Raw genomic sequence first — 28,000 nt, 5'->3', positions numbered from 1 at the left:
GTGTCGACCTTATCAGGGCAAAGAAAACTTAATATAAAAATCTGTTACCCTTTTTAGCGTAATCGTTAAAATAAAATGTTGTAGAGTTAATTACTAGTTGCGTATTTTCAGAAATGTAAGAGAACATAAAAAGGTAAGATTTTTATTATAGAAATATCTATCTATATACATATATATATAGCTTTGGTGTAATTAAAAATAAATCCTTTTCCACGTTTAAGTGCTTCTGAGAAAGATTCTGGTTATATTACTTTTTTAATGCTGTCGAGTCAAAAATTGGGTAAAAAAAAATTAAAAATGCATGTATTAAACAAAAATATTTTACAAGCACGGGCATTCACTTCAATTGTCGTTATATGTTAATTATTCAAGTTATGCAAGTATAAAATAAAATAAGATGTTCTAAAAATTTCGTTTTTGTTTACCCACTTTTTTGCAAGTTTGCAAATCTCAATTTTTTTTTCTCACCGTATTTAAATATTTCCCTGCTTCCATAAATAGCGCAAGACAGTTTTACACTGAAAAGAATTCGAGCAATAAAAGTAACTCGAGGGGAAGTACGTATTCATTTACATACATAGACGTCACGATAGAAGAAAAAAAGGCTTAAAATTTAAATAAAAACACAACTGCTTGAATTAAGGCAAGTCTTTTGCATATATATATATACCACGTTGCCTAGTTGAAAATTACAAAGGTTTGTTAATTAAACACGTTGGTCCGGTTAAACATTTCGTTGGTCAAGTTAAGAACCGTTTCCTTGTTCTCTAACGAAAACACTTAAGCTCCTTTTATTTTTAAAATTTTGTGTATTTTTTTGTCTGCAATAAACATAACTTTAAGAGCGTTTACTGAGTTAAACATCTTTTTGACCGGTAAAGTTAACATCGGTTATGTCAACTACGCTGGAATTTAGGTTGGTCGATTGATATTACTTTAGACACGTCAGCTTCCTTGAGCCGTACGTTTGTGACGGCAACGTTGGGTTCTTTGGACTTTAGGTTTGCCTCCTTTTAAACTTGTAGGGTTTAGGTTGTCCAAATAGCGGGCCAAGCTCTAAACTCGCCCAACGCGATTGCTAATGTTAAACTCCAACAACTTGCTTAACTATGTCTATAGAGTTGCTTTTTTCTATAAACATCGGCAGCTAGTAAAAACGGCTTTGTTATATTGTATTTATATTGTAAATAATATTTTTTGTTTCAGGTGAAAAAATGTTCAAGTTTATTATATTTTTGGAAACTTTTGTCCTAATCATATACAATACTTCAGCGCGGCAGTCCTGTGATGTTCTAAGTTAGTATTTTTAATATTTGTTAGTGTTTAGTTATTTTATTTTTATTTTTTAGTAATAAATTTATTTTAATATTAAGAAGTTCGATAACTTTATGCCCTCATGACCATAAACTTTTTGCAAAAACTTTTTTAAACTTATTCGGTCGTTTTTCTACATAAGGTTATTTTTTTGTATCTTTATCCTCGATGTGGGAAAGTCGAATGCGCGACTTAAACATAGAGTAACATTAGTTACTCCGACCCAATCTTGAGTTGCCTGTGGCAGTTTAGGATATTATAGATTATAATTGCCCGATAATTATGCTGATGATTAAGTGCTGGCTCAGCAGGAGTTTATACCATTTATGGCGCCTTACTCGAGGGCTCTACAGCATGAGATCAGTAGTGACTAAACCCACGACCTCATGTGTGGTGTAGCAAGTGTTCTTACCACTACACCACGCTGCCGGTATTTACAACCGACAAGCATAAAAATCAATTAGCTTTTTACCTGAAAAGATTTACGTAAGGCTTTGTTAAGTAAGCCTTTTTGCATAAAAAAATGTTTTGCACCAAAGAATAACTTGTTGCTAAACGGCGCTGTTGAGTAATATCTAGTTTTTCAGGTTGCACAACTGTAAAAATGTTATAAAAATAATCAAGTGCGCATTTTTTCCTTTTTTTAATCTTTAATTTTATAATTACATATTATAAGTTATTAAATAAAATTTATTAAACTAAAATATTAAGTTACCGTTTTAAATTTTAAAAACAAATATAAAAATTTGTAATATTCAATTTAATTTAGGTTGCATGTTTATGGATTGTAATGACGTTATTCCACCGATTCCCGAAACTTCGGATTTAAGTTTATATATAGGTAAGTGGATTTTAATAATATCTTTGTACCAAAAAATAAAGTGGTAAACCAACTACATTTAATATATCAATTCTGATCGCAGCCTGATGAAGAAAATGAGGGTTTTTGGGCTTATGGTTTTTAGTCAAATGTCTATTTGTTTACGGTTATTTGACTTTCGGTTATTCGACAGTAATCTACAAATAGTGCGGGCATGTGCGATGAACACCAGATGGTCCCATTGGTCTATTTGTCTAACCATAAGGGTAACCATACCAAAACTTACGGAGATATTAAAACGTAGCAGATGTATAATATTTTCATTAATAGTTGGCTTAGTTTTTAAAATTAATTGTATCTTAAACAGCCATTAATGTACGCTTTTTTCGTTGCGTGATAAAATAAATATTTAGTTTGGTAACCAGACGCCTTGGACCGCGGACACCTCAGCCTAAACACCTTGGCCCAACGTTTTTTTTATAAAACAGCGGGACTTTAGCGTTTTATTTACCGCAGAAAATTCTGTTTTCGCGTAATGATGTCAGCTGGCTAGATAGTATTTAAGTTTGATTATCATTTTGTACTTTTGCTGAGAGAAACAAAAACAGTTTACGATCAAATAATATAACCCCGCATTTTTATTCGCGATTTATATGACAATGGGCGACAGTTATTAAAAAGAAAACAAAGCTGTTGACTAAATAAAATAATATATTTTAGGGTAACCCCCTATCAAAAGTTCGCGGTTCAGTTGCTAATGTTTTAGACATAGCTTATTTTAATTTTTAACTCTTTACTTAAAAATAAAACAACACTAACACCCTTCCTTGCTGCTAGATTTATTTTATTTTTAAGTAATAACTTTAAGTAATAGGTTAGTTAATGAAGTTGCCTGATTTTTACTAATAAGGACTTATAAATATGGACTTAAAAATCTGTCCATCTGCCCAAAAAAGCTGACTTATTTAAATTCCCTTATTAGGTTTTTGTGTTGCATTTAACCATTAATTCTTATACAGTTTTAAAATATTAAATATAAAAAAATTAAAATCTTAAAAAAATATAATATGAAAATTGTATTTATTTATAGAATCCCAAACTGAATTTCAAAATGTTCAATATACTTTCTACAACCAAACAGCAACTTATGATGAAGCTGTTGCGTTCTGTGACTCAACAGATTCGTATCTTGTAGAAGTTTTAAGGCAGCCAATACAAAATCATTTAACAATGATAATAAGAAATTTAAATCCCACTCCAGTAAATGCTACCAATTTTTGCTGTTACCACCAAGGTTATTGGACTGGTGGAAGATACAACATTGATTCCAATACTTGGAATTGGCAGCATTCAGGGGAAGAAATAAACCTACAAGGACAAGGTTTTGAAAATTGGGGTTTTGGTCAGCCTGATAACCTTCCCCTTAATGCCACAAATGTTGTGCAGTTGTTAGGGGTGTGTGAGATTTCCGGGCTAAATCAAAGTCGAGATGGGTATGGTTTTTGGCATGATGAAAACACTGGTGCACTAAGATTGAAATTTATCTGTCAAAAAGGTGAGCATAAAAATGAATTTATAAAAAAAGACAATTGTTTTAGTTCACAGTAGTTTATCTATTGAACTTTTGAGTAAACAAAATTTGGTTATTTTTTATTTAGTGAGTAATTGTATTTAAAATATTATTTTTAGAAATAACGCCATGTAGCAGTAATCCATGTGATGCAAATGCAAATTGTGCGATTAGAGGAAATACATTTCCTTGTACATGTAATACTGGATTTACTGGAAATGGAACGAACTGTGAAGGTAAAATAATTTGTAATAAAAAATTTATTCAGCTAACTTTACAATTTTTGTTTCTTTTTGTGTTTTTTTTACTCTTTTTTTTCATCCTAATTTTTGTCAATCTATTTGTAATGGTTCGAAACTATGATTTCGTAACATATTGTTATCGTCAGTATTATTATTATCAATAATATTGATCTTCAGCCTCGTTTTGTTTCGCCAATAACTCATTTTGGTGATCACTATTTACAAAATAATAGCATGTTTATTTTATATTAACTTAAAAAATTTAAACTTGCGTTTATCGTGTACACTTCTGATTAGAAGTTTAGGAAAAGACTTGCAACTATTGCGATTAAAGGTTAAACTGCGACTTATAAGGCAGACAAATAGTTGATTGTTTATTATGTTAAGTATCACGAATTAAAAACCTTAGAATAGGTTTTGATTATTAAATCTATCGCATTCAATCCGGAAAAAAAAAATTTTAAAGTCATGTGCATCTGCATGTTTAGGCACTCAATAAGGATATACAAAATTCTGGTTACTGTTTATTGACATTATTTATAAGTAATTAATATTTATGATCACATGTAAATTATAAACCCCCGCTGAAAATTGGTTTTGTGTGTTCACATGTTAAATGGATAAAGAATTTCCTAAACAATCAAAATATAAACTTGGGGAATGATTTCGAACCATTATTTATTTGTTAAATAAAGCTAGTTTTTATTAAAAATTTGTTAATGTTTTAATAGAAAGTAAATACATTTTTTAATTTTTTAGTAAAATCAGAGACTAAAACACTAACTTTTGCAATACCATGCCATTTATTGACATGTCATTCACATGCCACATGTAATGCAGCTTCAGGGTGTGTTTGTAATACAGGATTCACTGGGGATGGAACAAAAACCTGCATAAGTAAAAAAATGAACCGATTTGCTCTGATTTTTCCACGAAACTATTTTACAAGGCAATATATTAAAATTCGGTTTGATCACAATATCATTATTATCCATGCCATAAATTTTATGTAGGTATATTATAGAATTATTTATTTGCCAATAAACCGCTTCTACTCTAAAATTCCTCAGTAAATTTTCTTTAAATTTTCGAAAGAAAATTTAATCTAAATTTTTGAAAGAAAATTTAATCTACATTTTCGAAAGAAAATTTAATTTACATTTTCGAAAGAAAATTCAATCTAAATTTTCGAAAGAAAATTTAATCTTACTTTCTGCTTAGTGTTCATTGCAAAATTTTGGCTGTCAAGGATATGTTTATGTGTTAATGGGCACATAGCCTTCACTTTTATGCTGTATTATTTAAACCATGTTTGACCTCTCATTTAAATAGTAAATAAGTAAAATTTTAAACCCTATTAATATTTTTAAGCTTATATATACCTTAATTACCTATTTCAAATTCCAAAAAAAATTCAAATAATTTATAACTTTTATTCCACTTTTTTTTCTTTTTTAAGATATTGATGAATGTCTTGATTTAACTATTTGTGAGAGAGGATTATGTAGAAATACAGATGGTTCTTATTCATGTGATGGTATGAATTTTTACATTTAAAAAAAAATAATAACAAAATAAATTGGTACACAAAAAATAAATTTTAAACATAAAAAACTTTATTAAATACGTGAACATTAAATTGTTGTTATTTTTTGGAATATTCAAAAAAATACTAACAAGTACCAATTTTTTTTTTTTTTTAGAATTTAGACATAGTTTTCTGTGTAATTAATTTTCACGCTAACCATTAATTTTGAATTTTAAAAAATAAAGTAAATTTTTTACTTTTTAGTTTTATTAGTAGAATTTGGTTTTAATTTTAAATTTTAAAATAATTGTGATGTTTTTGATATAAAATACATATTTAAGTATTTTGTTTTAGAATCAGCTTGTATGGCAGCAGTTCGATGTCATGAAAATGCTCTATGCACTAATTCACTTATTGATTCAGGGTGTGTTTGTAATTCAGGGTTTACTGGAAGTGGATTGGAATGTACAGGTTAATATTCATGTTAATATTTATATTATTTATTAAACAGAATTTTTTTCTTAAGCGATTTTACTAAAAAAAGATTTTGGCCCGCATGCCATTATTATAGAGTTTTATAGGCCTATTTATTATTTAACACTATTACCTAATAATTTTTTCATTTAAAATAATACAAAAATTCAAATTAATAATATAAAAAATACAAACAAAGTTAAATAATTTAAATTGAATCTTATGGGCTGTAGACTACCATACAGTAACATTTATGTTACATAATTGTTAACTTGGCCAAAGGTTCTTGGCAGGAGTTGGTATTATTTATATTATCTTACTCAATGTTTCCCTTAACCAGTAGGCCAAGTTGCTAATTGTTTTAGGCCATTCACTTAATTTTTTTATTATTTTACCTAAACTAGTTATTAATATGTTTAAAATGTTAGCACCAATGTAACATAAAAAGCATAGAAAAAAATTAATATTATATATAAAAAAATTAAAATTTATAACTAAAGTTACCTTTTGGATTTTTTAAATGTTGTTATGAAAAATTATAACACAACTATAATTCGTAGTTTTTAAGCTCGGGTTTTGGTAACAATTAAGCAATTTTTACATAGGCATTTAATTGCAATCAGATATGGGTTGTAAAAGTCACTTTGTAAAAGAAAAAAACTGAATTAAATTGAATTTCGAACCTGTTTTCATATTGCAACAAGAAAACATAATTTTAGAAATGTGAATGTTGGAAAATATGCAATAGTTTCCCTTAGTAATATTGTAGTGTTTAAATGTTAGTCAAGACTGCATGTAAATTTGTCAATTTTGCATCTATATTGCTTAATTCTTTTTTTAAATAGCTTTAAAAACTGGTTTAGAACACGTCTTAGTGCCCTTGCTAAAATATTATTTAATGTTTTTTATATAAACTTGCTCTCTTTATATAAGGCACAAAAATATAAAAAAAATGTGTATAAATCTAGAGCAAAAATTTAAAAAAAATCTGTATGATTTTTTTTAGAAATTAGTGGTAATGTACAATCAACTACACCATTAAACCCTACAGTTCCCACTGATCCTTGTTTAAATTCTAATTGTCATTTGAATGCCACTTGTTCCTCCAATGGAACAGATTTTATTTGTATCTGCGATACTGGTTTTTCTGGCAATGGAAGTAGCTGTGAAAGTAAGTGATATAAAATTCAACTCAGTTAATTATTGAAAATTGTAGTAAACTAAGTAAACTAATTTAGCATTAGTGTGCTTCCTTTTTAAAGATAACAAAAGTAATGGGGTTGCTCTAAAAGGCTACATAAAAAAAACAAAACACACTATTATGCAAGCTTTTACCAAAAATATATTGGGAAAAGTATAATTTTTGATTAAAAATAACAAAAAAAATATGCCAAAAACTCCACTTTACCGACAATAAAGCATTTTTATATATGTCTTTGATTTAAAAAAAAACAAAATTTTACCTAAATTTATGTTTACTTGTATTTATAAATTTTAACTGCCAAGACTTTGTCCATTTGTTACCATGGACCTCTATTATTTTAATGCTGCATAATATGTGATTTGTTTGGTTTGTCATTTAAATAAAAAATTTTTTTTTAAATATACAACTATTATTTAAACTCTATCACATTACAATCACCTTTTTTAAATTGCAAAATAAAATTAAAAAAAATCTTAAGTTTTAAATTCCAAAAATTTATTTATTTATCTTTTTTAGATATTAATAAATGTAGCTGTGATCCAGATACGTGCGGAGAGAATGGAAAATGTAGTTTAAATTCAGATGACATTTATATGTGTGAATGTGAACCTGGTTATGCTGTTAATAACACAGTTTGCGCTGGTATGAAAATTCACATAATTATATTTTCTGACCTTTTATTTTTTTGCTAAACAAAAGTTGATAAAATACATAAACATTTAATTAAAGGTATTTTTTGTTAGATGTAACAAAATGACTAGTCTCAAATAAATAATTAATATGTAAAAATAGATATTGATGAATGTGCACTGAATTTTTGTGCGGGTGGTGAATGTGACAATTTAGCTGGGACTCATATATGTGTTTGTCTTTCTGGATATATATTAAACGACATGAATGTTTGTATTGGTATGTTGAGTTTGGGGAATTTTTGTGAAATAACAATAACTTTTTATAAAATTTTTAAAAAAACAAACCTTATTTTTCAGTTTTAATGTTTATATATATACCACTTCAAAAATGATTAGTTTGATTGTTTTCTTATTATAAATTTACTAAATTTGTCACAAACTCTTTTTATCTTTCATTTGTTTATTACCCAGAAATATGAAAGAACACATTCTTATTTCATTGAATAAAGCTTACATACATTTACATATCAACACTAAAAAGTATTTACTAACCAAAAATAACAGTCATAACTTAAAAATAAATCGCAATTAACAATGTTTACTAAAATTAGATGATTGCTAAAAACAACACATAATGATGCATTTATTAATGATAGACAAAAATGATGTAGTATTATCTTAAATCAAGAATTAAACTATTTTGCTATTTTGTAATTTTAAGCACAAGAATAATACAAAATAACAACTGTACACATGCCACAAATAATTATTTATTAAAATTTGTGGAAAAACCTTGGTTTTTCTAACAATTATAACAATTTATTTATTTTGATTACTTATATTTTTCAGACATAAATGAATGTGATTCAATGACAGCCAACTGTGATTCAAATGCAAACTGTATAAACACAAATGGATCTTTTGCTTGTGAATGTAAATCTGGATACACTAGTGATGGAAAGACCTGCACCAGTAATAATTTTTTTAACCAAATAAATATAACTAACTTAAAATTTTTTAATTTCTTATTTTGGGCTATAAAAGGCATCAAAAACCTTTATTTTTTTTACTAGTTAATTTATATCAGCAGGATTTAAAATTAATTTTAAACAAATAAAACATCAAACCATACTAATAATGTAATTTCTTTATAATAATTAAAAAAACAAGAAACAAAAAAATTAATTTTCTAGATATAATTGGATGTGATTTGAATATTTGTGATCCTCTTACTACTATTTGTGAAGATTTGCCAGGTACATTTAAATGTATATGCTTTCCAGGCCTTGTTAATAGCAACATGACTCATTGTGTTGGTATGTTGACTTACAAATGTAATATTTTTATAACAAATAAAATATTTTAAATCGACTTTATATATTAAATTTACAATGTATTTACTTATTATGTTTAAAAAATAATGCATGGTTTATTTTTGGCTGAAAACTCGCAAAACTTAAAAACTTTTTATTTCTTATTTCTTTTTTACTCAAAGATTAGATAGACTCTGAATAATTGCTTACTAACACTAAAATTTGCTTTCTTATATTTTTTTAAATAATCTAAACTTCCATAAAATTAAAGTAATTAGCTTAAAATAAATAAAAATTAAAAAAAACGCCAAAGTTTATGTAATATTAATTAAACATTCTATATGTGCTTTAAAAAAGGATTATAAAATTTGTGTTAAAATGTGAATTTAAATTCTCAAGTTATTTATTTATTTATTTCTTTTGTTTACATATATTTTTACAGACAAAAATGAGTGTAATACAACCAACAATTGTGACCCAAATGCAAACTGCACAAACACATTTGGAAATTTTAGTTGTGCCTGTAATACCGGATATACTGGCAATGGAGTTAACTGTACAGACATAAATGAATGTGATTTAATGCCAAACATTTGTGATTCAAATGCTACTTGCACAAACACGAATGGATCTTTTTTTTGTGCTTGTAATATTGGATACACTGGTGATGAAGATACCTGCACAGACATAAATGAATGTAATTTAATGTTAAACAATTGCAATTTAAATGCAAATTGTACTAACACAAATGGATCCTTTTCTTGTGCTTGTAATACTGGATACACTGGTGATGGCATTACCTGCACAGACATAGATGAATGTAATTTAATGTTAAACAATTGCAATTTAAATGCAAATTGTACCAACACAAATGGATCCTTTTTTTGTGCCTGTAAAACTGGATACACTGGTGATGAAGTTACCTGCACAGACATAAATGAATGTAATTTAATGTTAAACAATTGCAATTTAAATGCAAATTGTACCAACACAAATGGATCCTTTTCTTGTGCTTGTAATACTGGATACACTGGTGATGGCATTACCTGCACAGACATAAATGAATGTAATTTAATGTTAAACAATTGCAATTTAAATGCAAATTGTACCAACACAAATGGATCCTTTTCTTGTGCTTGTAATACTGGATACACTGGTGATGGCATTACCTGCACAGACATAGATGAATGTAATTTAATGTTAAACAATTGCAATTTAAATGCAAATTGTACCAACACAAATGGATCCTTTTTTTGTGCCTGTAATACTGGATACACTGGTGATGAAGTTACCTGCACAGACATAAATGAGTGTAATTTAATGTTAAACAATTGCAATTTAAATGCAAATTGTACCAACACAAATGGATCGTTTTCTTGTGCTTGTAATACTGGATACACTGGTGATGGCATTACCTGCACAGACATAGATGAATGTAATTTAATGTTAAACAATTGCAATTTAAATGCAAATTGTACCAACACAAATGGATCCTTTTCTTGTGCTTGTAATACTGGATACACTGGTGATGGCATTACCTGCACAGACATAGATGAATGTAATTTAATGTTAAACAATTGCAATTTAAATGCAAATTGTACCAACACAAATGGATCCTTTTTTTGTGCCTGTAATACTGGATACACTGGTGATGAAGTTACCTGCACAGACATAAATGAGTGTAATTTATTGTTAAACAATTGCAATTTAAATGCAAATTGTACCAACACAAATGGATCCTTTTCTTGTGCTTGTAATACTGGATACACTGGTGATGGCGTTACCTGCACAGACATAAATGAATGTAATTTAATGTTAAACAATTGCAATTTAAATGCAAATTGTACCAACACAAATGGATCCTTTTTTTGTGCCTGTAATACTGGATACACTGGTGATGGCATTACCTGCACAGACATAGATGAATGTAATTTAATGTTAAACAATTGCAATTTAAATGCAAATTGTACCAACACAAATGGATCCTTTTTTTGTGCCTGTAATACTGGATACACTGGTGATGGCGTTACCTGCACAGACATAAATGAGTGTAATTTAATGTTAAACAATTGCAATTTAAATGCAAATTGTACCAACACAAATGGATCCTTTTCTTGTGCGTGTAATACTGGATACACTGGTGATGGCGTTACCTGCACAGACATAAATGAATGTAATTTAATGTTAAACAATTGCAATTTAAATGCAAATTGTACCAACACAAATGGATCCTTTTCTTGTGCTTGTAATACTGGATACACTGGTGATGGCATTACCTGCACAGACATAGATGAATGTAATTTAATGTTAAACAATTGCAATTTAAATGCAAATTGTACCAACACAAATGGATCCTTTTTTTGTGCCTGTAATACTGGATACACTGGTGATGAAGTTACCTGCACAGACATAAATGAGTGTAATTTAATGTTAAACAATTGCAATTTAAATGCAAATTGTACCAACACAAATGGATCCTTTTCTTGTGCTTGTAATACTGGATACACTGGTGATGGCATTACCTGCACAGACATAGATGAATGTAATTTAATGTTAAACAATTGCAATTTAAATGCAAATTGTACCAACACAAATGGATCCTTTTCTTGTGCTTGTAATACTGGATACACTGGTGATGGCATTACCTGCACAGACATAGATGAATGTAATTTAATGTTAAACAATTGCAATTTAAATGCAAATTGTACCAACACAAATGGATCCTTTTTTTGTGCCTGTAATACTGGATACACTGGTGATGAAGTTACCTGCACAGACATAAATGAGTGTAATTTAATGTTAAACAATTGCAATTTAAATGCAAATTGTACCAACACAAATGGATCCTTTTCTTGTGCTTGTAATACTGGATACACTGGTGATGGCGTTACCTGCACAGACATAAATGAATGTAATTTAATGTTAAACAATTGCAATTTAAATGCAAATTGTACCAACACAAATGGATCCTTTTTTTGTGCCTGTAATACTGGATACACTGGTGATGAAGTTACCTGCACAGACATAAATGAGTGTAATTTAATGTTAAACAATTGCAATTTAAATGCAAATTGTACCAACACTAATGGATCCTTTACCTGTGCTTGTAATACTGGATACACTGGCAATGGAGGTACTTGCACAGACATAAATGAATGTAATTTAATGCTCAGTGATTGTGATATAAATGCAAATTGTACCAACACAAATGGATCATTTTCTTGTGCTTGTAATACTGGATACACGGGCGATGGAGTAAACTGCACAGATTTTGACGAATGTACTTTAATGACAAACATTTGTGGTTTAAATGCAAATTGTACCAACACCAATGGAAGTTTTTTCTGTATTTGTCATTTTGGATATAGTGATAATGGAAATAACTGCACAGGTATGTGATATTTTTTTAAAGCTTTTACCTTATTTTTATTGTATCTTATTAATTTTACTACTTTTTAAATCTAGCATATTTTTTATGCTTTACATACAATACTAACTGACTAACCTTTACTTTTATATTTATATATTATATGACCGGTAGAAATATTAATAATATAAATATAAAAGTGTTAGAATCAGACAAATCCATTTTAACACATTTAAGCATGTACTGTTTCTATAACAATAAATCAACCATGCTGCATGTTCCAAGTTAAATTTACTTTTGATTTTATTGACAGCGATTAATTATTTTGTTAAACTAAAATTTGTAAATTGTATTATGTTTTAGGGTATGCTAAGTTTTATATAAAAATGACTTGGTCTTATAAACATTTTATTCCAGTATTGCCAGATACCTTTTGCAAATGTTGTATTGCATTTAATAGTGAGGTTAGAATTTTTTTTCTATTTAAATCTGCATATGCAGGTAAAGAAGCCAACTGCTCAGATGTTAATGAATGTGATATGGTGCCATCCTTTTGTGGTTTAAATGCAAATTGTTTAAACACAAATGGATCTTTTATTTGTAACTGTAATACTGGATACACCAACAATGAAAGTAACTGCACTGACATAAATGAATGTGACATAATGCCAAACATTTGTGGTTTAAATGCAAATTGTACAAACACAAATGGATCTTATAAGTGTACTTGTAATATTGGATACACTGACAATGAAGCTAACTGTACCGAAATAAATGAATGTGACATAATGCCAAACATTTGTGGTGCGAATGCGAATTGTACAAACACGAACGGATCCTTTTCTTGTGCCTGTGATACTGGATACACTGGAGATAGAGTAAACTGCACAGACATAAATGAATGTGACTTAATGGCAAACATTTGTAGTTTAAATGCAAATTGTACAAACACTAATGGATCTTTTATTTGTGCATGTAATTCTGGGTACACTGATGATGGAGGTAACTGTACCGAAATAAATGAATGTGAAATAATGGCAAACATTTGTGGATTGAATGCAAATTGTACAAACACGAACGGTTCCTTTTCTTGTGCCTGTGATACTGGATACACTGGAGATAGGGTTAACTGTACAGACATAAATGAATGTAACACAACGGCAAACATTTGTAGTTTAAATGCAAATTGTACAAACACTAATGGATCTTTTATTTGTGCATGTAATTTTGGGTACACTGACAATGGAGATACCTGTACAGATGTAAATGAATGTGAAATAATGCCAAACATTTGTGGCTCGAATGCAAATTGTACAAACACGAACGGTTCCTTTTCTTGTGCCTGTGATATTGGATACACTGGAGATAGAGTTAACTGCACAGACATAAATGAATGTAACACAACGGCAAACATTTGTGGTTTAAATGCAAATTGTACAAACACTAATGGATCTTTTATTTGTGAATGTAATTTTGGGTACACTGACAATGGAGATACCTGTACAGATGTAAATGAATGTGAAATAATGCCAAACATTTGTGGCTCGAATGCAAATTGTACAAACACGAACAGTTCCTTTTCTTGTGCCTGTGATATTGGATACACTGGAGATAGAGTTAACTGCACAGACATAAATGAATGTAACATAATAGCAAACATTTGTGGTTTGAATGCAAATTGTACAAACACTAATGGATCTTTTATTTGTGCATGTAATTCTGGGTACACTGACGATGGAGGTAACTGTACCGAAATAAATGAATGTGAAATAATGGCAAACATTTGTGGTTTGAATGCAAATTGTACAAACACTAATGGATCTTTTATTTGTGCATGTAATTTTGGGTACACTGACAATGGAGATACCTGTACAGATGTAAATGAATGTGAAATAACGCCAAACATTTGTGGTTCAAATGCAAATTGTACAAACACTAATGGATCTTTTATTTGTGCATGTAATTCTGGGTACACTTACAATAGAGTTAACTGCACTGACATAAATGAATGTGACATAATGGAAAACATTTGTGGTTCGAATGCAAATTGTACAAACACTAATGGATCTTTTATTTGTGCATGTAATTGTGGGTACACTGACAATAGAGTTAACTGCACTGACATAAATGAATGTGGCATAATAGCAAACATTTGTGGTTTAAATGCAAATTGTACGAACACAAATGGATCTTATAGATGTGCTTGTAATATTGGATACATTGGCAATGGAGCCAACTGTACCGAAATAAATGAATGTGAAATAACGGCAAACATTTGTGGTTTGAATGCAAATTGTACAAACACTAATGGATCTTTTATTTGTTCATGTAATTCTGGGTACACTGACGATGGAAGTAACTGTACCGAAATAAATGAATGTGAAATAATGGCAAACATTTGTGGTTTGAATGCAAATTGTACAAACACAAACGGTTCCTTTTCTTGTGCCTGTGATACTGGATACACTGGAGATAGAGTTAACTGTACAGACATAAATGAATGTAACACAACGGCAAACATTTGTGGTTTAAATGCAAATTGTACAAACACTAATGGATCTTTTACTTGTGCATGTAGTTCTGGGTACACTGACAATGGAGATACCTGTACAGATGTAAATGAATGTGAAATAACGCCAAACATTTGTGGTTCGAATGCGAATTGTACAAATACTAATGGATCTTTTATTTGTGCATGTAATTCTGGGTACACTGACAATGGAGATACCTGTACAGATGTAAATGAATGTGACATAACAGCAAACATTTGTGGTTCGAATGCGAATTGTACAAATGCTAATGGATCTTTTACTTGTGCATGTAATTCTGGGTACACTGACAATGGAGATACCTGTACAGATGTAAATGAATGTGACATAACAGCAAACATTTGTGGTTCGAATGCGAATTGTACAAATGCTAATGGATCTTTTACTTGTGCATGTAATTCTGGGTACACTGACGGTGGAGATACCTGTACAGATGTAAATGAATGTGACATAACAGCAAACATTTGTGGTTCGAATGCGAATTGTACAAATACTAATGGATCTTTTACTTGTGCATGTAATTCTGGGTACACTGACAATGGAGATACATGTACAGATGTAAATGAATGTGAAATAATGCTAAACATTTGTGGTTCGAATGCAAATTGTACAAACACAAACGGATCCTTTTCTTGTGCCTGTGATACTGGGTACACTGACAATGAAAATACCTGTACAGATGTAAATGAATGTGAAATAACGCCAAACATTTGTGGTTCAAATGCAAATTGTACAAACACTAATGGATCTTTTACTTGTGCATGTAATTCTGGGTACACTGACAATGGAGATACCTGTACATATGTAAACGAATGTGAAATAACGCCAAACATTTGTGGTTCGAATGCGAATTGTACAAATACTAATGGATCTTTTATTTGTGCATGTAATTCTGGGTACACTGACAATGGAGATACCTGTACAGATGTAAATGAATGTGAAATAACGCCAAACATTTGTGGTTCGAATGCGAATTGTACAAACACTAATGGATCTTTTACTTGTGCATGTAATTCTGGGTACACTGACAATGGAGATACCTGTACAGATGTAAATGAATGTGACATAACAGCAAACATTTGTGGTTCGAATGCGAATTGTACAAATACTAATGGATCTTTTACTTGTGCATGTAATTCTGGGTACACTGACAATGGAGATACCTGTACAGATGTAAATGAATGTGAAATAATGCTAAACATTTGTGGTTCGAATGCAAATTGTACAAACACAAACGGATCCTTTTCTTGTGCCTGTGATACTGGGTACACTGACAATGGAAATACCTGTACAGATGTAAATGAATGTGAAATAACGCCAAACATTTGTGGTTCAAATGCAAATTGTACAAACACTAATGGATCTTTTACTTGTGCATGTAATTCTGGGTACAGTGACAATGGAGATACCTGTACAGATGTAAACGAATGTGAAATAACGCCAAACATTTGTGGTTCGAATGCGAATTGTTCAAATACTAATGGATCTTTTATTTGTGCATGTAATTCTGGGTACACTGACAATGGACATACCTGTACAGATGTAAATGAATGTGAAATAACGCCAAACATTTGTGGTTCGAATGCGAATTGTACAAACACAAATGGATCTTTTACTTGTGCATGTAATTCTGGGTACACTGACAATGGAGATACCTGTACAGATGTAAATGAATGTGACATAACAGCAAACATTTGTGGTTCGAATGCGAATTGTACAAATACTAATGGATCTTTTACTTGTGCATGTAATTCTGGGTACACTGACAATGGAGATACCTGTACAGATGTAAATGAATGTGACATAATGGAAAACATTTGTGGTTTAAATGCAAATTGTACGAACACAAACGGATCTTATAGATGTGCTTGTAATATTGGATACATTGGCAATGGAGCCAACTGTACCGAAATAAATGAATGTGAAATAACGGCAAACATTTGTGGTTTGAATGCAAATTGTACAAACACTAATGGATCTTTTATTTGTTCCTGTAATTCTGGGTACACTGACGATGGAAGTAACTGTAATGAAATAAATGAATGTGAAATAATGGCAAACATTTGTGGTTTGAATGCAAATTGTACAAACACAAACGGTTCCTTTTCTTGTGCCTGTGATACTGGATACACTGGAGATAGAGTTAACTGTACAGACATAAATGAATGTAACACAACAGCAAACATTTGTGGTTTAAATGCAAATTGTACAAACACTAATGGATCTTTTACTTGTGCATGTAATTCTGGGTACACTGACAATGGAGATACCTGTACAGATGTAAATGAATGTGAAATAACGCCAAACATTTGTCGTTCGAATGCGAATTGTACAAACACTAATGGATCTTTTACTTGTGCATGTAATTCTGGGTACACTGACAATGGAGATACCTGTACAGATGTAAATGAATGTGACATAACAGCAAACATTTGTGGTTCGAATGCGAATTGTACAAATGCTAATGGATCTTTTACTTGTGCATGTAATTCTGGGTACACTGACAATGGAGATACCTGTACAGATGTAAATGAATGTGACATATCAGCAAACATTTGTGGTTCGAATGCGAATTGTACAAATACTAATGGATCTTTTACTTGTGCATGTAATTCTGGGTACACTGACAATGGAGATACCTGTACAGATGTAAATGAATGTGACATATCAGCAAACATTTGTGGTTTGAATGCGAATTGTACAAATACTAATGGATCTTTTACTTGTGCATGTCATTCTGGGTACACTGACAATGGAGATACCTGTACAGATGTAAATGAATGTGACATAACAGCAAACATTTGTGGTTTAAATGCAAATTGTACAAACACTAATGGATCTTTTATTTGTGCATGTGATACTGGATACACTGACAATGGAGATACCTGTACAGATGTAAATGAATGTGAAATAACGCCTAACATTTGTGGTTTAAATGCAAATTGTACAAACACAAATGGATCTTATAGGTGTACTTGTATTATTGGATACACTGACAATAGAGTTAACTGCACTGACATAAATGAATGTGACATAATGGAAAACATTTGTGGTTTAAATGCATATTGTACAAACACGAACGGTTCCTTTTCTTGTGCCTGTGATACTGGATACACTGGCAATGGAATTAACTGCACAGACATAAATGAATGTAACATAATGGCAAACATTTGTGGTTTAAATGCATATTGTACAAACACGAACGGTTCCTTTTCTTGTGCCTGTGATACTGGATACACTGGCAATGGAATTAACTGCACAGACATAAATGAATGTAACATAATGGCAAACATTTGTGGTTTAAATGCATATTGTACAAACACGAACGGTTCCTTTTCTTGTGCCTGTGATACTGGATACACTGGCAATGGAATTAACTGCACAGACATAAATGAATGTAACATAATGGCAAACATTTGTGGTTTAAATGCATATTGTACAAACACTAATGGAAATTTTATTTGTGCCTGTGATACTGGATACACGGGCGATGGAGTTAACTGCACAGACATAAATGAATGCATTACAATGCCCAACATTTGTGGTTTAAATGCAAATTGTACAAACACAAATGGATCTTTTATTTGTAACTGTAATACTGGATACACTGACAATGGAGCTAACTGCAATGACATAAATGAATGTGAAATAATGCCAAATATTTGTGGTTCGAATGCAAATTGTATAAACTTGAACGGATCCTTTTCTTGTGCCTGTGATACTGGGTACACTGACCATGAAGTTAACTGCACTGACATAAATGAATGTGACATAACAGCAAACATTTGTGGTTTAAATGCAAGTTGTACAAACACAAATGGATCTTATAGGTGTGCTTGTAATATTGGATACACTGGTGATGGAGTTAACTGCACATACATAAATGAATGTGATTTAACACCAAACATTTGTGGTTTAAATGCAAATTGTACAAACACAAATGGATCATTTATTTGTGCCTGTAATTCTGGATACACTGGCAATGGATTTTTCTGCTCAGGTTTTTTTGTTTTATTTCCAGTCTTAAAAGCTATAGCAAAAGTGTTAAATTTTAAGTAGGATTTTACTATTTCTTAAATATTTGTTTTTAAATTAAAGCTATTTTACTGTTCAGTTTGATTTAGTTTTAATTTTACTGCATGTTGCAAGTTAGAATATTTTACGTTTGCATTAATTTAATTTTCAATTTTCTTTTTCATGTTTTTTTTAACAACGATTGCAAATAATTATTAAAATTTATTGTTTAAATTTTTATACTGCTAGAATTTTTTTGTATACATTTTTTTTTTCAAGATTTTCAATATTTTTTGATGAAAGGGTAACGGTTTTTATTTTTTTAAATTTTTTTCTAAGACTTTTTGAGAAAATTTATTTTGCATTGCAATTTTATAACCTGCTACCTTTTACAGAGTAAAATAAATAAACCATTTGTAAACATATACTAATGCAAGTGTTACAGTGTTCTAACAAGCAACATGTTGTAAATTTTCAAAGAATAAAAAAGAATAACTTGATGGAAAAAATTATATTAATTTTGTGTGGAAAAGTTTTTTAGCCTTATAGTTTTTTTTAACCCCTTTCTTTGATGTTTATTAAATGACTTGTTTTTTGTCTAGATATTGATGAATGTTCAACTACAAATTCTTGTAATGCTTTTCAAACATGCAATAATACTGATGGAGGATTTGAATGTTTATTTACGGTTTCTTTAACTTTAAGCAGTAAGTCAGAACCTGACTGTTTTTATTTGAAATCTAAATTAAAAAATTTTTGCTAATTTTAAAATGACAAAATTTTGTTTATAAATTTTTTATTCGAATTTGCTATTTCTGTTTTATTTAGGTTTTCTAAATCAGACATTAAATTTGTCAAATTCTGGGTTCATTATTGTTTTAGTAAGTATATTAATTATGTTTTTATCTTGAGTAATACCATAATTCTGAAATTCTTAAGTGGAGAACATCTAATTTTATTGATAAAATATCAACAAATCTTGTTTTTTTCTGCATTTATTCATTTAGAAAGTAATTATATTAATTATAATTGTAGGATAATTAATCTGCTGATAAGTATGCGGTTCTATTACGTACTGTTTATAGCATGTTACTTAAGAAAGCTACATTGTAAAAGCAGTGGGAATCGAACTCAGGACTTTCAGAGCTAAGTGTTTTTACCACCACATTACGCTACTAGTTTGTTAAACTTTTTATTTTATTTTTAGAGTCAATTACGCAACCAATCTATGGAAATCAGCATATTAAGTGTTTTGGAACAGGAAAATTTAGCGATCCGGTATTCTAATATTTCATCAGAAGTAGAAACAGACCAAGAATTTGTAAGCAGAAACTTTTTATTTGTTTGTTTTTTCTATCAAAAATTTTAGGTGTAAGTTTTTACTACAGCATAATTGTCACTTCGATATGATATTTAATAATATCAGGTTTGTAATATTGCCCAATTAAAACACTTTAATGAAATATCGAACTATGTACTATTTTACAATGTAATTCCTGCACAGTAATTTTAAGTTCTATCTACACTATATGATAAAGACACTTTTTGTAGTTTTTGTAACCATTTTTTCTATATACAAAAAAAAATTTACAAAGAAGTTGCCCAATGTGAATTTTTACAAAAATACTGCCTAAATTATCAGGTTTTTATTTTATAAATTGTTCTTTTAGCTTTCCGAGGACGATTTCGAAAGCTTATTAAATTTTACTGCCAACATAATTACTAGTCTGAATAATTCAAACAGTGAAGTAAACAATCGTCTGATTGAAGCTCTTACCACGATTGCAAGGAATTTGAATCTAGAAAATGATTCATTTACATTTGCGAATGAGGTGATGTTTGTGCAGGTCAGTTTAAAAAAAATCAATTTATTTTTAAAAAGTAAAATTTTGACTAATATTTATATATGATTCAGCTTAGGTTTTTTATATGGCCTACAAAAAACTTCTGTTTGTGGTGCGCCGTTTTTTGGGGGATGAATATTAGACCTAGTTTATTTAAAAAAAAATTATCATAAAAAATCTAAATTTAATTTTTTTGCACATTGATTTTTTGGTGTTATTATTTAAAACAAATACTTTTTTAGAAAAAAAATATTTTTTTTGTTAAAACCTTTTTAATTTTTCTTAATAATTATCTTCAAAAATTATTTACATAGATATTGGATTTAACTGATCAGAGCGAGGATGTTGAACTTACTGTGGTCGACACTTTTTCACAATTAACACTGGTTCAAGTTAGCATCCCAAGAAGCGCTTTTGAAAGAGCACTTAGTCAACAAACAAGTCGCAAAAAACGCCAAGTAACAGAACCTTTAAGAGTGACAATAATATATTACAAAAATCCTGAGTTGTTTCAAACTAGTGCCAACGTTTCAACGGTAAGTTTGTTTTTTGTTAGTTTTTCTGTTTTTGATTTTTTTTTTGTATATATCTTTATCCTTGATGTGGGAAAGTCGAATGTGCGACTTAAACATAGAGTAACATCAGTTACTCCGACCCAGTCTCGAGTTGCCCTTTGTAGTTTGGGATATTATACAGATTATAATTGCTCGATAATTATGCTGCTGATTAAGTGCTGGCTCAGCAGGAGTTCACACCGTTTATAGCGCCTTACTCTACAGCATGATATCAGTGGGGATTGAACCAACGACCTCATTTGTGGTGTAGTAAGTGTTCTTACCACTACACCACGCTGCCGGTAAATTAAAGGAAAGGTCTGTTATTGTAAACAACTGTTCCGTTGACCCCCTCCCTGTATTAATTTTGTACAAATTAAATTTTTTTACTTAAATTTTTATTTAAAAGTTGTTTATGGGTCAACATTGTCAGAGAAAAATTATAGTGGGTTTAAACTTTGTAAGAATTTTAAACAAGGCATTTCTAAGTAAAGATAACTAGAAAAAACGTTAATTTTAATATCGCTTGAAGGTTACATCAGTTGACTTAGGCCAAAGTGGGAGTTTGCAAGATCTTGATGACCCAGTTCAAATAGCTTATAATGATATTAATACTACCTATGGAAAAGTGCCTTTTAATAATGGATCAAACTTGGTATGTAACATTTTTTTATATTTTATATTCTTAAATTTTTTTTTAATTTGACGAGGGAGAATTACTGCTCTATATTAAAACAGGCTGACTTAAAATTTTGTAACCCCTTTTAACAAGGTTTAAGGTGACATTGTTTTTTTTGAATATCATTGACTTAGTAAAATGTTCTTCTTTTTATGCCAAATGCTGTTTTGGTTTGGCAGGGGTAGGTTTTTTTAAGTAAACAAAAAAAAAAATTTCCCCAAATTCAGTTACCAAAATTGACAAACAAAATGTTAAACAAAATAAAATCTATAGGCATCTCAAACTCAACTGGAATGTGTATTTTGGGATTTTAACACAAGTAAATGGTCGAGTGAGGGTTGTTGTTTAAATGCAAATGTTGATCCTCCCCGATGCTCATGTAATCATCTCACCAACTTTGCTATTATTGTGGTAAGTTTTAAACAACTTTTTTTTATTTTGTACAAATTTATCTTTGATGTGGAAAAGTCGAATGTACGACTTAAACATAGAGTAACATCAGTTACTCAGACCCAGTCTCAAGTTGCCTGTGGCAGTTTGGGATATTATAGAATATATTTGCTCGGTATTTATGCTGCTGATTAATGCTGGCTCAGCAGAAGTTTATACCGCTTATATCGCACTCAAGGGTGCTTTAGCATGAGATCAGTGGGGATCGAACCCATGGCCTTATGTGTATACAAAAAATGTTTAATGCTTAACTATGTTTTACAGAGCTCTGAGCCAGTAGCAGCAGATGTCGTTTTGGAAATTGTAAGCAAAGTTGGTTGTTCATTGTCTGTTGCTGGTTTGTTGGTCACTGCAATACTTCATATTATTAACAGGTATGCTGTTGTTTAATGTTATACAAATTAATTTTTTTACATTTATTTATCCTTGATTTGGGAAAGTCGACTTTATGACCAAAACATAGAGTAACATTAGTAACTCCGATCCATTCTCATGTTGCTTTAATTAGTTTGGGATATAAAAAGTTTAATTGCCCCAAAATTAAGTTTTTGAATAAATGTTGGCTTAGCAGAAATGAAATGTTTGTTACAGCATGAGAGCAGTAAGAATTGACCTCAGGATCTTATGTAGTGCAGCCGTGGGTTTTGACCACTACACTACGCTGCTGGCCAATGTGACATTAAATTAAATTTTTACTATTTACAATTGAAATATATTTTGAAACTTTTTTTTTTTTATATGAGTTGTTAGAACTAGTTAATAGCCAGCCTTTGGGCTATATTTCAATTGTTGTAATAGTAAAACTTATACATACCTTGCCACTTAGATATGCCTGTGATAATTTACCCATGCACCAAAATTAAGGTTTTTTAATTTTTAAATGCCTTTAAATCCAGCATACTTACATATGAATATGGTCCTCTAGGCTTCACAAAACATTCATGGACACGAAAATTTTTTTTTATGAATTTGCAAGGTTAAACGATAAAACCTAAAATTAAAAAAAATTTAATAAAATGATTTTTTTAAACAGAGAGTCCAGAAACCGCCGCCCTTCTAAAATTCTCATTCAAATTTGTTTAACTTTATTGGTAGCCAATCTAGTGTTCATTGTCGGAATTGATTCTACTGAAAACAGGGGTGGTTGCATAAGTGTGGCAGTTTTGTTACAATATTTTTTCTTGGTGGCTTGGTCGTGGATGGCAATTTATAGTTTTGAAATGTATATGTCAATAGTGAAGGTTTGTATTTAATATTTTTTACAAAATACTTTTACATATTTTATTAATTTTACATTTTTGCATTGTTATTTATTGGATATTTCTTGTATAATTTATCTGCAATGAAAAAAGGCCAGCGATAGCCTAAGCATAAGATAACATTTGTTGCCTGATTCAACTTTAGGCTAACTTTGGCAGTTTTGGATATTTTTTTTTTATTTTGTTTTTTCGCACATTGATAAAAGTAAATAATAAATATGATATACAATTAATATTACAACAATGCGACGGAAAAAAATTACAAAATCAATTTAATGATTTAAAACATGCCAAAAGTATTAATGTTTACATAAAGATTTTAAGTATGTTATGGCATGGTCACCAATATCGTTGATTATACTAATTTTTAACTGATTTTTTTTTATTGATTTGATGTAAACTTCTAAATTGCAGGTATTTCGAGAGATAGAGAAAAAGTTTTTGCAAAAATGTGCAATATTTGCTTACATCGTTCCTCTTATTATTGTTGTTTTTAATGTTGGGCTAACTATTGGATATCTGGATCAACAAACAACTTCAGATTTTTGTGGTGGAGGTATTTAGATCTTTTTAAAACTGCTTTGTGAAAAAATTAATAAATATTAAACTATGCTATATTTACATTAAGTGTTACATATACAACTAACTGAAAATTGTTACGTTTTTTTTCATTTTTTTAAAAATATTTTTCGCCCTTAACTTTTTAACTGTTTTTACACTTAAATTTTTTGTGCTTAAAACTTTAACTGCTTTTACACTCAAAATTTTAACTGTTTTTACACTCAAAATTTTAACTGTTTTTACACTCAAAATTTTAACTGTTTTTACACTCAAAATTTTAACTGTTTTTACACTCAAAATTTTAACTGTTTTTACACTCAAAATTTTAACTGTTTTTACACTTAAAATTTTAACAGTTTTTACACTCAAAATTTTAACAGTTTTTACATTTAAAAATTTAATTTTTTTTACATTCAAAACATTAACTGCTTTTACACTCAAAATTTTAACTGTTTTTACACTCAAAATTTTAACTGTTTTTACACTTAAAATTTTAACAGTTTTTACACTCAAAATTTTAACAGTTTTTACATTTAAAAATTTAATTTTTTTTACATTCAAAATTTTAATTGCTTTTACACTCAAATTTTTACCAGTTTTTACACTCAAAATTTTAACAGTTTTTACACTTAAAAATTTAATTTTTTTTACATTCAAAATTTTAATTGCTTTTACACTCAAAATTTTAACTGTTTTTACACTCAAAATTTTAACAGTTTTTACACTTAAAAATTTAATTTTTTTTACATTCAAAATTTTAATTGCTTTTACACTCAAAATTTTACCAGTTTTTACATTCAAAATTTTGAATTTTTTTACACTTACCATTTTTTTAAATTAAAAGTTAAACGTCAGATTTGTATTTTTTGATCAAAACCTTTTTATTTTTATAGATGTTTTAAAATTAGAGACTAAAGAAAATTTACATTTTTATTATAATTTTAGAACCAGATCCATCGGTTTCTTCTCATTACTTAGCTGATAATGCATGTTGGTTAAATTCCTATTCACTCTATATTGGATTTCTACTGCCTGTTGGAATCATGTTGTTATTCAACATTGTTGTTTTTACTTGTGTTTTCAGGGAAATTGCATTCAAAAATTCGGTATTTTTTTATATTATTTAGTTACCGTGTTTGTAGTCCATCTGTAGTATAAACTGCACTATTTTACTTTTGTTTAAACTTTTTAAATTGTTTTAAAAAGAAAATTTTATTTTATTATATATAAATGGATTACTAAAATACTAACGAAATCCATTTTACCGATAGGAGATTTAACCGAAAATTTTATTTTCAAAAACGCTATTTTACCAACTATTTACAAATTTTCTATAAACTCTCATTTTTAAAAAAAATCTCAACTAAAATGTTAAAAAAAAACAATTTTATGCAAAAAAACATAAACTTCTAACATTAAATTAAAACAAATTTTATTTTAGGCTGCTTCTCCAAACCTTAAACGAAAAAATAGTCAAACATTTTTAATTGCGCTTCTGATGACAGTTATCATGGGCCTTACGTGGGTTTTTGGATTTATTTTGCTGATTTCAAGGAATGCAGTTTACGTTGCTGTGATGAGCTGGATTTTTGCAGTATTTAATTCGCTGCAGGTAAGTTGATATTTCTTATTTAGGGTTTGCGCATCTATAAAAGTTATAAAAAGATATACAAAAAATGTTACATTAATAAAAAATGACAAACTTAATTTTATGATTTAAAAAATATCTTAAGTATTAAATGTTTTTTTTTTTTTTTGTATATATCTTTATCCTCAATGTGAGAAAGTCGAATGCGCGACTTAAACATATAGTAACATCAGTTACTCCGACCCAGTCTCGAGTTGCCTGTTGCAGTTTGGAATAATATAGATTATAATTGCCTGATAATTATGCTGCTGATTAAGTACTGGCTCAGCAGAAGACATACCGTTTATAGCGCTTAATTCAAGGTTACTACAGCATAAGAGCAGTGGGGATCGAACCAACGACCTTATGTGTGGTGGTGCAAGTGTTCTTACCACTACACCACTCTGCCGGTATCACTACACCTCGCTGCCGGTTTTTACATATATATTGTATGTTATTAAATTGTCCGCCCTACAAGCTAAATTTAGGTTGTCGTTATATGATCACAACTCGCAACTAGTAGAAAGGGAATTTTTTATTTGAAAGTTTTATGAATTTAACACATAAAAGATTACGTTTATTTTGTTTAATTTATATTGAGGTTTATATATTTAAAAAACATTTATTTTAAATGTTGTATAACTAACTTTACAGCCTATAGCAATAGCATAACGTTTGTAATTCCTGCACAGTCATGAGTTAACTTTGGCGTTAAGAGATATTACAGACATTATCGCCCTATAATAAACCTGTCAATTGGTTTTTAGATTTTTGCTTAGCATTATTACCATTTGTGTTAGGCAGCTTAATTATGTGGTTATTACAATTAATAACATTTTAAATCGCAAAAATCTACTCGAGACTGAATCGGTGTAACAATGTTACTTTTAGGTTTATGTCGTAGAGCCTTACCACATTAAGCAGAAAAAAAAATCGGTATTTGTAAAATATTAAAAATTTTATTTTCCGTATAGGGTTTTAGCATTTTCTTGTTGACTTGCGTTAAGCAAACCTCCATGAGAACATTCTGGACTTCAAAGATTCGTGAATACGCCTCTCTAGCGACACATAGTACCTGGTTTGGGTCGTCGAAAACGGCAAGCAACGGCACGTTATCCAGCTCTAATAATAAAAATTCGCGAAGTAATTCGACTTATGGAACAACGACAATCAATAACACTTCCACACAAATTTAACTCTGTATTTATGTTCGTGGAATTATCAAAACTATATGAGTTTTGATTTTGTGATATTTGACTAAAAAGTTGACAGTAATAATTGGATAAAGAGATTGCCGACGTTTAAATTTTTTTTACGCGGTTGTATTATTGCATGACATCGCAAAATCCTTTTTTTCACTTGTACCCGCCCATGTTACTATAAACCATTTGCTCGAAAAGACATTTTCCAAAACAAGATTTTCGGAAGCGACGTTTTACCGAAATTTAGGTCGGCATTTTTAAAAATTAACGGGCATTCTCTTTAAAAGAAAGGGGTAGGGTAAAGTGGGGTTAAAACGGACCCATTCTATGTAAATTGTCGTTTTTTTAAATTGTTGACATTATTTGTAATTATTATGTGAATTTTGTAGAGTTTTTCGATTTTTTAGTATGCAAGATTTAAAACGAATCATTTTATTAACTATTGATAACTAACTCATCTATTACCTTCTTTATGAAATTAAGTAAGTAAAAAATAAAAAAAAATATGTAAGAATCTATATTAGATTTTTAAAACAAAAAACTTTCGAATTTCGTAAACTTAGTTGGATTGCGTATATCTTTTTAAATGTTATAAATGCACTTTTTTCTGTAAATATTCTATATTCTTTGATGTTTCAATGTATGCTTCGCTATTTAATTATGCATGTTATTTTTAACCGTTTTCAAATATTTATGCAATTTCTATAACAGTTATTATATCTAACCTTTTGTAATCGTCAGTTCATTTATTATTGTCTTGCCATGTAATATAGTAATTATTATTAATAAAATCTTTA

The 28,000-nt window shown here is 29.5% G+C and overlaps 1 protein-coding gene across 4 annotated transcripts; it reads left to right on the top strand.

Moving 5' to 3' along the window:
• The first annotated feature begins 2 nt into the window (after nt 1-2).
• Nucleotides 3-28,000, top strand: LOC145751817 (uncharacterized). Of its 4 annotated transcripts, none has more exons than XM_082567930.1 (27): nt 3-133; nt 1,207-1,296; nt 2,084-2,155; nt 3,225-3,689; nt 3,824-3,940; nt 5,406-5,483; nt 5,829-5,945; nt 6,955-7,119; nt 7,669-7,794; nt 7,945-8,061; nt 8,634-8,756; nt 8,978-9,040; nt 9,540-12,488; nt 12,966-19,013; nt 19,630-19,734; nt 19,856-19,908; nt 20,235-20,348; nt 20,698-20,874; nt 21,186-21,407; nt 21,958-22,080; nt 22,378-22,515; nt 22,819-22,928; nt 23,588-23,795; nt 24,228-24,369; nt 25,320-25,480; nt 25,816-25,986; nt 26,976-28,000. In XM_082567930.1, exons 2-27 carry the CDS (start codon nt 1,215-1,217, stop codon nt 27,195-27,197), a joined length of 12,468 nt encoding a protein of 4,155 aa, XP_082424056.1. In that variant the 5' UTR covers nt 3-133; nt 1,207-1,214; the 3' UTR covers nt 27,198-28,000. The 4 variants fall into 4 exon arrangements, with proteins under 4 accessions (XP_082424056.1, XP_082424055.1, XP_082424057.1 ...); XM_082567929.1 differs by having other exon boundaries at nt 8,978-9,100; XM_082567931.1 differs by lacking the exon at nt 7,945-8,061 and having other exon boundaries at nt 8,978-9,100.

Source organism: Corella eumyota, chromosome 5 (genome assembly GCF_963082875.1).
Source record: "Corella eumyota chromosome 5, kaCorEumy4.1, whole genome shotgun sequence".
NCBI lineage: Eukaryota > Metazoa > Chordata > Ascidiacea > Phlebobranchia > Corellidae > Corella > Corella eumyota.
Note: the sequence above shows the minus strand (reverse complement) of the source record. Positions and strands in the feature narration are given on the sequence as shown.

What these genes read in the sequence shown, in the direction of transcription:
- LOC145751817 (XM_082567929.1), top strand. Translation starts at nt 1,215, where the DNA reads ATGTTCAAGTTTATTATATTTTTGGAAACTTTTGTCCTAATCATATAC. An exon ending in CAACATGACTCATTGTGTTG is followed by an intron (nt 9,101 to 9,539) that starts GTATGTTGACTT and finishes ATATTTTTACAG; the next exon opens with ACAAAAATGAGTGTAATACA. An exon ending in CTGGGTTCATTATTGTTTTA is followed by an intron (nt 19,909 to 20,234) that starts GTAAGTATATTA and finishes TTTTATTTTTAG; the next exon opens with AGTCAATTACGCAACCAATC.